The following is a 13853-nucleotide window of genomic DNA, read 5'->3' on the forward strand; positions in this document are numbered from 1 at the left end:
GTAGCTCCTCTGATGCTGCTTGGCCTGCTGTGTTCATCCAGCTCTACACCTTGTTATCTAATATTTTACCATTGTTTGAGAAAGATGGTAGGGATAAACCAGTAAACTACATGCCAGTCAGTCTAAATCAGTGCTAAGGAAACGATTGGAAAGAATTCTGAAGGACAGAATTAATCCCTACTTTGAGGGGCAAGGTTTTGATCAGGAGAGATTGTGTCTAACAAAATTGAATTTTCAAGAAGGTGACTAGATTTGTGGATGTGCAATGTAGCTGATGAATCCTGCATACGCAGACTTCAATAAGGCTTTTGACAAGGTCTCTTGTTGATCAAGAAGACAAGAACCCATGGGTTCCAGGGTTACTGTCAAACTGAATCCAAAATTGGCTTAGTCGGAGTAAGCAAAAGGTGATGGTTGAAGATTTTTTTTTCACTGGAAGTCTGTGTCCGATGGGATATCACAGGTCTTGGTGCTTGGTCACTTGCTTTGAGGTGTATGTTAATAAATTAACCTGGGCAGAACAGTGGCAAATGGAATGTAATCCCGAAACATGAGAGATCATGCATTTTGGGAAGACTTACAAGGCAAGGGGATACGTGATGAATGGTAAGACCACAAGAAGAGGATCAAAGGAACTTTGGTGTACATGTCCGTATGTTCAAGAACAAATAGATGAGGTGGTTAAGAAGGCATGGATAGGGAGAAATGCATTTCTGTAGGAGAGGGGTCAGTGACCAGGGGCATATATTTAAGGTAAGGGGCAGACGTTTTAGAGGATATTTGAGTAAATAGCTTTTCACCTAGATGATAGCGTATATTTGGAAATTATTGTCTGCAAGGGTGGTAAGGAGAGGAACCCTAACAACATTTAAAGAGTTTAAGTAACTGCTTGAAGCACCAATCATGTACAAGGCTATGGATCACATGCTTGAAACATGGGATTTGAGTAGACAGGTGCTTGATGGCTGGTGTGGATACAACAAATCAAAGGCCCTGTTTCCGTGCTGTAAATCTCTCTAAACTCTTCACATGCAGGATTTCATTCCAAATTACACTAAAATCCAAAATTGGCATTAAATTGTAAATATGAATTATCTCACAAGAGAAACTGTTATCCAACAACAAATTCTAACCCACAGACACTCTACATTTCTTGTTGTCGTGCACAGGTGATTTACATAAGCATACGGGCCCTTTACATTTCTTCAACACACAGACTCAAAGGTGTCAACTTTAACGTGGCTTGTGTGGGGAAACTTTGGATAACCACACAGCTTAGATGGAATATTAGAGTGTGGAGCTGGTGGAACACAGCAGGCCAGGCAGCATCAGAGGAGCAAGAAAGCTGACGTTTCGTTTCAGGACCCTTCTTCAGAAATGGGGAGGGGCAAGGGAGCTCAGAAATAAATAGAGAGAGGAGGGGCGGAGCTGGGGAAGGTAGGTGGGATGGAGATATTCCTCCTTGGGAGACCCGATAGTCTCAATGTGGACTTTGCTAGCTTCAAAATCTCCCCACCTCCAGTCTCATCCCATGACCAACCCTCCCTCCCATGCCCACCACCCTGACCTGTCCATCTTCTCTCCCACCTATCCACTCCTCCCACCTCACTGACCAATCCCCACCACTGCCTACCTGCACTCGCCTATCACCATCCTACCTAACTACCCCAGCCCGACCACCACCCCCCCCCCCAATTTATTTCAGAGCCCCCTTCCCCCCCCCCCTCTCATTTCTGAAGAAGGGTCCTGACCTGAAACGTCAGCTTTCCTGCTCCTCTGATGCTGCCTGGCCTCTATGTTCCTCCAGCTCCACACTGTGTTATCTCAGACTCCAACAACGGCAGTTCTTACTATCTCTTAGATGGAATATTGTTCCTGATGACTGATTAGTCAGATATATTTTTTTTTTCCAGAACCTAGTCTCTTGAACTGATTTTTAGGTGACCGCACAGGTTACAAATGTCTGTTATTTTTACAATTTGAAATATGAAAGAAGTTGGCTCCAACCAGCTGACTTCCGGGTTCTATTCAGACAGTTTAGTTGGCTGGGCAGCCAGACAAACAATTTCCCATTGGGATACATGTGAAATGGCTGAAGGTCTTTACAGGTTTCACTGTCGGCAGTCCTCAGGCATCCCTATAACTTCTACTAGCGCAAGACAGCACTTCTCAAGGGTAGGGAGGAAGAGGACCCCTAATTCCCCAAACCCCTTCCTCCACCTCAGCTTGGTTGAAGGATCATATCTACCTGGGACTTGCAGCTTATTCTTCACTGTTCCTTACCCGACTGGAAGCCACACCTATCAACGAAGTGGGTGATCAGATGGGAAACTGGCAGTGAGCTCATGTGGACTGTAGCTGTTAGAACTCCACCACTTGCTGAAAGACAACCTGTTAAACCTGGGTTTATGTGTGACCAGCACCTTCTCCTCACTCACTCCAGACAAGTCAAAAGATTAACATTTCCCCTCCCATTGGGTTGGTGCATTGTCTCATTGCTGACCTTCCCTGTAGTCTCTGTGACCTCAAAATCTCTGACGACCTTCGACAAATTAATTAATTGTGACAACCCATGCAGAGAGATCCATCCAAAACTAACTAGAATGTGAGGAATTTTTAAAATCTAATTCTTCAACTCAAAAGTAGAACAGTTTTATTCGAGCAATGCCCACAGGACGCTTGCATTTGAATTAAGCAGTAACCTTTTCTCTTGATATGTGCCCCTGACACAGTGCCTGTTCTTAGCTATCCAAAAAAAAATGCCTGGCACTTTCTCAGAGTGAATCTGGTGCTTAACACCATTTATAAGGAACGTGGGAATAAAAGTAGGTCATTCAGCCCCATGGGCCACTTCCACCATTTAGTTAGACCATGGTTGTTCTATCTTAAGTCTATTTATCTGTCTTGGTTCAGTAATCCATATCTCATAAAAATCAATCCATCTCTGTTTGAAACTTTCAATTGACCTAGCCTCGGCCACTTGTTGGGATAAGAGTTCCAGCCTTCCATGACCCAGTGTGTGAAGATGTACTTGCTGACATCACTTCTAAATGGCCTGGCTCGGATTTTAAGATTATTTCCCTTGTTCTAGATCCCCACTCACCAAACAAAATAGTTTCTCTCTATTCATCTTGTCAAATCACTTAATTATCTTAATCATCTCAATTATATCAACACTTAATCTTCTTTGCTTCAGGGAATACCAGCCTAATCTATGCAATCTGCCTCATAATTTAACTCTTTTTCATCCGTCTATATGATGCTGTATTGCTTGTTTGGAGCCAGAATGAAAAGAGGGAATAATTGGTATTCCATTCACAAAATAGGGTGGCACGGTGGCTCAGTGGTTAGCACTGCTGCCCCTCCATGCCAGGGACCCAGGTTTGATTCCACCCTTGGGTGACTGTCTGTGTGGAGTTTGCACATTCTCCCTGTGTCTGCATAGGTTTCCTCTGGGTGCTCCAGTTTCCTCTCACAGTCCAAAGATGTGCAGGTTAGGTGGATTGGCCATGCTAAATTACCCATTGTGTTCAGGGATGTGTAGATTGAGTGGGTTATAGGGGATGGGACTGGATGGGATGCCCCAGGGGTTGGTGTGGACTTGTTAAGCCAAAGGGCCTATTCCCACACTGTAGGGATTCTATGAAAATACTTCATGTGTCACAATCACATCAAATGTTGTTTACATCGATGCAGTGTTCCATTTGAACATTATATTGAACAATTTTACTTTTCCACGCTATTAGAGTATTCTGCACACCCGGTAATATTCTAGTTCAAAATGGCTGAGAGTGGGGAGGCAATGGCCTAATGGTTTTATCGTTGGAACGATTAATCCAGAGACCTGGGTCATGTTCTGGGGACCCACGTTTGAATCAGATGGTGTAATCTGAATTCAGTAAAATGCTGACCATGAAACAGTTGTCGATTGTCAGGAAAAATCCATCTGGTTCACTAAAGCCGAGAAGCGATAAGGTCCTTTCTGGACAAGGAAACTGTTAACCTTACCCAGTCTATTCTTTGTGACTCCAAGCCCACAACAATGCGGTTGACTCTTCATTGTAACTGCAGGTAGACGATAAATGCTGGCCTCGCCTGACCAGTGAGGGTCTAAGCCCGAAACGTCAGCCTTTCTGCTCCTATGATGCTGCTTGGCCTGCTGTGTTCATCCAGCCCTGCACCTTGTTGTCTCGGATTCACCAGCATCTGCAGTTCCTACTATCTCACATCCACATCCACATCCACATCCTTTGAATTAGTAAAAGACCCCAGCCATTCCTTTACTATTCTTTACTGCCTGCAGAGGGCGCATGTTTACTATAACTTGAACCTCTATGGTTATCAGAATACGATGTGGAGGTGCCGGTGTTGTACTGGGGTGGACAAGGTCAGAAATCACTCGACACTAGGTTATGGTGTTGAGTGATTTCTGACCTTGTCTTCAGATTAGCCAAGTGACAGACGATGAGATGGAGCATTGGAGGGGACATATCATTGATAGCAGGAGATTGAGGCAAGTGGGGTATGCGTTTAAGACCTATCTAAATCTCCTCCGGCATCCATCCTAAATAGCATGTTGCAACACACAATGTGCGTTACAATTTCAGTAACACACAATTATTGGGAACCTGACCACCCCAGCTCTACTCCTTGATCTTAATTGGAATAATTGCCTGACTGAATATGGTCCACAGATTGTATAGCACAATCTGGGGTGAATTTTACCAAAAATCAGCAAAGTGTAAATTTTGATGAGCTTTATGGAGATTTTCTCTCGGTTAGCTCTAGCAAATTATCATAGAATCCCTACATTGTGGAAGCAGGCCTTTCGGCCCATCGAGTACACACCAACTCTTCGAAGGGCATTCCACCCAGACCCACTTCCGTACCCAATACCTGTATTTCCCATGGCCAATCCACCTGGCCTGCACATCCCTGGACACTATGGGCAATTGTGTATGGCCAACCAACCTAACCTGTACATCTTTGGACTGTGGGAAGAAACTCATGCAGACACAGGGCGAATGTGCAAACTCCGCAGTCAGTCACCTGAGGGTGGAATCAAACCAGAGTCCCTAGTGCTGTGAGGCAGTAGTGCTAACGACTGAGCCACCGTGCCAACATATCTCATGCTATTTTCTGCAGCCCACCTCCGTACCTATGCACCACATTTCTGTTATGCCCCTCTCTTACTATCAATGGCTGACCTACTTGTCAGCGCCAGCACCTCCCAGGATTCCAGACACTGGTGCCATTTTAAAAGCCCAGTGGGTCAAGTGCTGGAAGCCAAGAGCTGCCCTTCACGCTGTGTTGGGATGGAACCAAACAAAACTATTTCTGAGGGTACATAGATGGCACGAGTGACACCACTGCAAATACAAGTTCACATTTGTAACTATATTCTTATTTTACATCACCACCTGGCTGATTGACAGTCATTGTAACAGGCGATATAACTCTTTCCCTAAGGCCTAGTGCTTAATGACATCTTTCCATTGATCACCCCCTGGAACACCTTCAAACAGTTGAAAATGTTCACTTTTATTCAACAGGAGCAAACGCGATGAAAGATAAACTTCTGGGAACAAATGGTGGTGCTGCTTACCTTTCCCACTATAACATATTTACAGTCAATGAATGATCTCTCACTAACTGAAGTGTCACCTGGCTTGTTGCGATTGATGCACTGCTCTATTGTACTGGATGTGACGGTCCTCCCTGCTCTTCCTCCTCACTCTCCCAGTTCATCAACATCCCCCTTGCCTGCTCTACTTGTGAAGGGGCAGCATGCTGGGATTATGCAACACACTCTGTCTGGATTGTACTACAAGAGCCCATCCCCTGGACTGAACCAAATTCAAAACCTCTTCTACAGGAGGCATATTGCCTGCTCCACTGTGGCCTTGTTAGAAGAATGGGCTGCATTGTATCTATGTTCAGTCTCCGACAGGGCCTTGCATGATGGAGTTGTCAGCCTTGGTCACAGAAGGCAACCATTGTCACCCAATAAGCATCCTTGTAAGGTATCCAGCCCTTGAAACAGGAACATGGGAGTTCTTGAGGATCTAGGCATCACAGAAGCTTCCAGGGGACCCAGAGCAGACTTTTAGCCAGTGGCACGAATGATCATGGATGATTTGCACATTGATGGAATGGAACCCTTTTCTGTTCCTTATGTCAGCCACGTTATGATATGACACGCTCAACATGTGTACAGTCTTTAGCTCCTTTGTGGTGGGTGGGGCCAGCTTTATTGTCAAAATCTACAACCCAAGCTGCAGCGCTGACCTCATCACGGGGAAATGCGATGAAGCAGTATGATCTGGCATCAATTGAATTGATAACAGCCTTGAAACATTTGAGGGTTAAGGATTGAGAGATATCACACCGGTCCCAAGTCGGAAGCAGCTAGGTTCATAACTTCTTGCAGCTGTCACCTTGACAGCACTGGTTTACGGTGGTCACCCCACTGCCCCCTTCAGGTCCTGCTCCCATTGATGACGCTGATGATAGTGAATTTGGTGGCATTGCGCCTTGCTCTGGAGGGACTAGCAAAATGGACAAGAGTGTCTGGGTCTCCAGTAGCTCCTCCACATCCTGAGCAGACTTTCAGTGCAATGACTTCTTGTGGAGGCTGCTTACCATCCACATAGACTGGGTGACCGCTTCACAGAACATCTACGTTCTGCTCGAAAAAAGACTGAGCTTCCTGTTGCCTGCCACTTTAACACACTACCCTGTTCCCTGGCCAAGATCTCTGTCTCTGGCTTGCTGCATTGTTCCAGTGAAGCTCAGCACAAGCTGGAAGAACAGCACCTCATTTTCCGCTTGGGGACCCTGCTGCTCTCTCTGGACTTAATATTGAGTTCAATAATTTTAGGGCCTAAACTCTCCCATGTCCCAGTCCACTGCCCCACACACCAGCCATTGTTATCACATAGCCGGCCATTACACATTACCTGTTGTTAGTCACTAACGGTCACCATTAACAACTATTCACCCTCCCAGCCAGATCGTTATCAACTCCTTTCACTATCCAACTGCTGTTCTCTCTCTTCAGGCTCTATCCTATCGTTTACTCCCTACCCCATCCCCCTCCCTATTTTCTGCATATAAACCGATGTTTTCCCAGCCACCACCAGTTCTGAGGAAGGGTCACCGGACCCAAAACGTTAACTCTTTTTTTTTTTTCCTTCACAGATGCTGCCAGACGTGCTGGATTTTTCTAGCTACTTTTTGTTTTTGTTCTTGATTTACAGCATCCGTGGTTCTTTTGGGTTTTTTTTTACCATCTGCTGGACGTTGTTGCAGGATCTGGGCTGACACATTTGTTCCTTCTCCATTTCTCTGCACCTTTGTTGCATCACAGTGGCAGCAACAATAACCGCCATCCTACGGCTGGATCCAATGGGGACAGTTCCAATGAGCCTGGGTAGGGACCATGAGAAACAGATCTCTGAGCTTGTTATTAATATGAGCAGTCATCATTCACATTGCCCACCAGTCCTGGTTTAGCCTAGCCGACCATGCAGTGAGACATGGAGCACTCTAACAAAAAGGGCCATGGAATGCCTCTACACAGCCCCTTGACATAGTGACCTTATTCTGATGAATGCCACATGATTGATGCTGTGCAAATATAGCAGGAGACTGTAAGTGCAATAGGATCACAATACTAGTGTGGTAGGTGCTATTATCACCAGACTATTAAACCATTGACCCAGGTGAAGATCCATGTTCAAGACCGAGCAACTCCACTGAACTTCTGTGTTTCTTTATTCCTTGCACTCCTCGTCAACCCCATCAACCACATATTCCCGCCCAACTCTTACTTATATATCCACCTCCCAACATTACCCTAGCCCTGATCCTGCTTCTTATGTTGAAAGCCACGGTGCTGCACTGTCTCCTTCCACCCTTTCCCCATAAACACAGAATGGTTGTGACCAGCGATGACCCTCCTCCCTGCCTCAATAACCCACCTCCTCCGGTGCTCCATCGTCTCACCTTCACAATTATTGTCCCACTGCATCTCGGCCTCCAATCCCCATAATTTCTTCCCCAGCTTCCCTACCACAGCATTGGTCCCTGATAATAACACCAGCCCACACCCCACCCCCATGCCCAGGCTTTCATTGAACAGACGCCCAATACTGACTCTGGCCCATTCTCCTGACTTGGACAGAAGACCCCAACTGAAGTGACAGGCCCCTAACATATTGTGATTGTATGCACAGGACCAGCAGGACTGATTGTGTTACAGTGAGACGGAACCCTGACACTCACTGACTCGAGTGGCTGACTTCCCGAGTTCCGGCCCCTCGGCTGATATTAGATGCTGTCCTTGACTGAGTGTGTCAGTACCCTCTGACTCATTGCGCCTGAGGATTACTTCCCCTAGACATTCAGGCATGGCCATCTGACTGAAGCACATGCAGTGAGCTGCCTGTAAGGTGCTGGCACATGCTGTAGGTGTGACATTGACGTGGCACTGTGCCATACAGCAGCATGTTCACCCCCTTTGACTGATCACTACTGACAACCATGACAGTCTGCCTGGTTTTGTGTCCGTGCTGAACAGCAAGACAAAAATACTGTGAATCTTTAAGATCAGGGAACAGGCATGGTAGAGATGCTGTGAGCATTGAAGTAAAAGCTCAAAGTGAGTGAGTGCTAGGAGACCAAGCAGGAGCCCTGAGCTACACCCTGCCTGTGACTATGGCATTGGGATCCTGTCCTGCATACAAACTCTCCAGGTAGCTACATTACAATAAATGGTCCACTTAGCTCCATAGTGCAGTATTGAAGTGGAGAACTGAGACAGAGTTTGTTTTTCTCATATTTCAAAAATATAATTTATTCATAAAAAATCCCTGTATGTAGACATTGTACAGAAACTGCATTTGTGACAGTAGCACATCAAATAAACAAACAAATGTTTGAGTCTGACTTTATCCCAACAAACCAAAGGCATCTCTTACACGTACAAGATTATGTTTACGTGCATCAAAGCACAAGGAGGGTCCAAAGATTGAACGGGCTCCCAATTAACTTCAGGAACACTTCAGACAGTGGTCTTTCCCCACTGCGCCTTGGCAGCCAGAGATGTGTATGATGTGGTGAGGCTGGTGATATGTGTCTGATGCCAACCTCTGCTTATGGGGCATGTGGTTATTGCCCATGGAGCGTACCTTAGATGTCAGGGACTGTTGTCCAAGCTTTGGCTCAGAGAAGGTGGTGAACTGGGCTCACCAGGAACCTCCCTGACTTTAAGGTTTTTGCAAAGATCTGTAGTTCTGGTTGTAGGTGAGGTTGTTAACTTGCTCACCGAGCTGGCTTGTTCTCGTTCTGACGTTTCATTACCATGCTAGGTGACATCATCACTGAGGCCTCCGATGAAGCAATGTTGTTCTACTCCACTTGGAATTTATACTGTCAGGTCTGTTACGGTGAGTTGACATTTCCGGTTTTGATCAGTATGAGTTTATATATGCAGTCCAATTCTATATGTTTGTTGGTTGCATTATGGGTTGAGAACCATGTGTCTAGGAATTCCCGTTCGTGTCTATGTTTGGCTCGGACTACTGTAGTCACGTTGTTCCAGTTGAACTGATGGCCTTCATTGTCCGAATGTACTGACATTAAGGAGAGTTCGTTGTTGTTTTTCTGCTACCTGATGTTCACATATTCTGGCTAATTTCCTTCCTGTCTGTCTGATGTAATACTTGTGGCAATCATTGCATGGTATTTTGTAAACTACGTCAGTTCTGTATGTCATGAGTATGGAGTCCTTAATCCTTGAGTGTTGTGTGGCTGTGGGCTTGTGGGCTCCCATGATTCCTAGTAGTCTTAGGAGTCTCGTTGTCAGTTCTGATAGGTTCTTGATATAGGGCAGTGTGGCCAGTGTGTTAGGGTGTACTGTGTCCTCTTGGAGTTGTCTATTTAATAGGCACCTGCGGATGAAGTTGCAGCACCCTAACACACTGGCCACACTGCCCTACATCAAGAACACATCAGAACAGAACAGACCGGACAGTATAAATTCCAAGAGGAGTAGAACAACATCGCTTCATCGGAGGCCTCACTGATGATGTCACCTAGCATGATGATGAAACGCCTGAACAAAAACAAGCCAGCTTGGCGAGCAAGTCAACAATCTCACCCTCCCTGGCTGTCACTTTGGGAATTGTTGCCATTTCGTTTCTCTCCAGCATGTGGGAGAATAGGAAATGCATATCAAGATTAGGTACTAATAGAATGAAAATACATGCAAATTAGGTACTAGTAGAGTGCAAATAGCCACTCCCCAATCGCTCTTGAGATTCTCATCTCACTGTTCAAAAGCTAGTTGCAGAATTGGACTTTTTCATTTTGGATGTTGAGAATCTCATTTCTTTTGGCTTCTCTCTGGATGGGAAGATTCTACCATTCCAGCTTAACCTCCACTTCCAGCCTTTGAATCATTCCTGAACATTGGATGAATATTGACTCAAATTCTGCTTCATTATTCTCAAAACAAATTCTCTGCTAACTGCACTCCGAGGACAATGTTGCTTGAGATTTTATCTCATTCAAAGCCCAACCATTTGCACAGAGTTAAAATTGGGCCTAGTCAGTGAAAAGCCTGATCGGCCAAAATGTTTAACCATGACAGTTCAACCATGGATTTGCTAGTGTCTTTGCTATCACCCTATTTATTTATGAGATACCGTAATGATAGAAAAGCAGCATTTCATTCCTGCTGCTAGGATTGCCTCAATTGTATTTATTCTTCCTGATTTAACTCCACTAATCCCCCTGCCTTCTTTTGAATGTGCAGATTTGTAATGAGATGGTGAACTGTAAGAGTCCACAGTTTTGCAGAATATCTTAATTAGCAGAGATACACTTGGCTGTCAACTCACCAAAACAGCATCATTACCTGACCTAGATACTGATCTCACCCGTGTTCCACTGGTAGCTTCCTGCCCTTGACACTTGTTCCAGTGCCAGGATCTGAAGTTGGCCCTGATTGAGATCAGATATCCCAAAAACGTACAGGCCGGCCTTTTTTTTTTGCTCTGTATTTGCAAGCCCATCATTTTCAGTCATTTGGTTTGAAGAGCAGTTATTTTAAACTGGCTAACACCGATCTAAGCCAACACGTTAACTTATCTTATTGTATTCTTTGACAGGATGTGGGCATTACTGGCAAGGTCAACTTTTTGTTACCTGCCCATAGTTGCCCTTGAAGGTGGCAGAGCTGCCTGTTGAATTGCTGCATGTAGTCACAAGCATATGGTGCAGAAATGTAATGCCATGGTTGTGACCAATGTAGTTGGCTGAACTCTTGCCTGTTACAGAAGCCTAGACAAGGAAGTAGACATGAAGGGAAAGCTGGAGTGACAATGTTATTGTCACCCTCTGTGCAAAATCGTACTCCATCCACGAAGGATTTGGTGCTGTTTTGAAAGCCATAAGACCAATTTTTATGCAGTGAGCAGACAGCGTTTTGACACTGGCATGTGGTTTGTTTGATTTTTCAGGAGAATGAGATTGGTGTCTCACCTCTTGCATCAACAATCCGCCTGTATATTGACAGCAGAATCACAAATTCACTAATGTCTGCGTATGTCATGCTGCAAAAGGGAGGAGAGTTGAGGTGATGTAAATATAGACAGGCATCCAGACTATTATCCAAACTAAAGTGGCAGGTGTGAAAGCATTTTTATGTATTTACTTTGCATCACTGTGTTTTAGTACACTTCACAATTTTGCATTTAATAATATCAACCCAATTTCATTGATTTTTGTCGAGTCCGGAGAAAATGGGCTGTTTTTCTTTAAAAAGATTGCACGTGTACCCTGAATAACTCCATCTGGAAACAAAATCACAGTCCAGGTTTCGGATTTTATTGCTGTTTTACTAAACCAAGTACCCATTAGAGTAAAATTCAGTGTTGTCAAGGGCAGGGTCAAGTAAGATGATCCGTGGTGTCCAAGCCTTATACCATCGATCTCCGGAGTTCCGTTTGTTAAGACGGGAGCATCTGGAATAATCTGAACTGGAGTGCTGACCCATGCCAGGCCCGCTCATCAATCCAGGGGTCTGAAACTTTGACCTGAAGCATCTCATCTACCGGTAGATGAGCCAAAAGATCAGCTGCTGTGCGAGTAAGATGGGGGTGGTTATCCATGTTGTGGGTTCGAAGCTAATCATGGTATCCCGGTACATTTACAAAGAGGAATGGTTGTCAGTAACTGGGATAAGTCTGGAATAGTGTAGAGTAATCTATAGTTTCACCACCAGATGGTGCACTAAGATGTAGCAGCATTTTTAAACAGAGTTACTTCAAATTACAATTCAAGGAGCAAGCCAGAGTTTAAATGGTTATTTAAAATGTTTCTTTTGACCACCTCTTTTACTGTCATTTAGATAAATGCAACTATATTGTTAAATTTTAAATAAAGGAAAAAAAGACATGACTTGTGACTCTTAAGTATAGATTAGAAATGAATAAGTGACAGGGAAGAATCATTTAATATCAATGAGGTAGGGTTTGTGTACTATTGCGGGATAGAAACTCGAAGAATATCACTTTGTGTAATTATAGAAGCAGGGCAGTATGTCACTTGCTGCCTTCTCAGCCAAAGTATGCAACATGTGGGAGGCTTGTGAAAATCGGGAAGTGCAACATGGCTCAGCAAGAACACAGGTTCAGGCAGAGGAACCTTCTCCTCCTGTGAGGCTCGAAACAATAGCGCATGGGCAGCATCCAGAAACAGCAAGGTTATCAGCATTCTTGTCTCTGACTCAGAAAATTCCATAATGTGGGCCCGGACTTTATTGCAATGTCAAGGGAGTTGCTACATTGTCGTTCAGGTGAGATGTTAAATCTACTTGTTTATATGGAAAATAAGACATCCCATGGCACCATTCAAACATAAATAAATAGGGGAATTCCTCTGGTGTCCTGGCCAACATGCATCCCTCAGCCAATACCAATGAGATCATATTTCATGTTAAATTGTACTCTTGCAAGCTTTATTGCATTTTTGAGAGATCCGTTTTTGTTTTCCTTTGGTTAAACTTTGGGACTGTATCTTGTGAGTTCAGTGCTTGGTTCCTACTTTGTTTGAGGTTGTCAGAATAGAGGCCAGAGGTTTTTCATCTCAAAGTTTCTTTTTAGGGCCACGTGATGTGCAGATTGGCAACATGTCTGCCCAATGACAGTGACTGCATTTCAAAATTCACTTATGAAGGCTAATGGAACATCTGTAAGTGTGCAAGCTGCTTTATATGAATGCAGATTCTTTCCTCCCTCCTTTCCCTGAAGCTTTGTGATGAAGGTGACCATTCACGCACAGAAATAAAGGTTTCTTTCTCTGTGAGATTGGAAACTTGACTCACAGAGGAATTCCAGGTCCCGATCCTTGTACCCAAGCTGCATTGTGCTGGGAGCATGAGTTTTGAATTTGAATGACCCTAATTGGCTGAGAGCGGAGGTCAGTGGTCAATCTGGGGCACTGCTTGGGGGTGATGGAGCTGTCAGTCTGGTGCCTGTGCCAAAGGCAGGCATACCACCCACCATTTTGGAGGCAGGAGCTCCCTTGCTGATCTCAACAGATAACTCCGTTGCAAGGCAAGAAGTTGAATGAGAGGGACAGCTTTGCAATGTTTTGCAGGGTTAATTCCATTTCAGACCGTCTCCATATGGAGTTTAAGGAGCCACTAATTGGAGGCAAGAACCTTTCTCACTCTCTCCCCACCATCTGCTTGTACATGATTTAAAACTGTCCCAGAAGCATCAGGATGCCAACTTGACACTTTCTTCCCCCCCCCCCCCCCCCCCCCCCCCCCCCCCCCCCCCCCC

General features: G+C 44.9%; 1 protein-coding gene across 11 annotated transcripts in view; it reads left to right on the forward strand.

The window, feature by feature from the left end:
* reps2 (RALBP1 associated Eps domain containing 2) overlaps positions 1-13853 on the forward strand; it is a 362214-nt gene that overhangs the window by 331247 nt on the left and 17114 nt on the right. Inside the window, exons 16-17 of one of the 11 annotated variants that reach the window (XR_007263185.1) lie at positions 12594-12862; positions 13170-13257. The exons of 7 other annotated variants lie outside the window; for them this stretch is intronic. Coding sequence is in view for 1 of the 4 variants with exons in the window: in XM_048602684.1 (XP_048458641.1) it covers positions 11526-11645 (120 nt within the window). In the remaining 3 variants the exon portion in view is untranslated. Of the gene's footprint in view, positions 1-7200; positions 7433-11525; positions 11694-12593; positions 12863-13169; positions 13258-13853 lie in introns of those variants that run through there. 3 more of the 11 variants (XR_007263187.1, XM_048602684.1, XR_007263186.1) reach the window with 3 other exon arrangements.

The sequence above is a fragment of the Rhincodon typus genome, chromosome 11 (genome assembly GCF_021869965.1).
Source record: "Rhincodon typus isolate 14 chromosome 11, sRhiTyp1.1, whole genome shotgun sequence".
NCBI lineage: Eukaryota > Metazoa > Chordata > Chondrichthyes > Orectolobiformes > Rhincodontidae > Rhincodon > Rhincodon typus.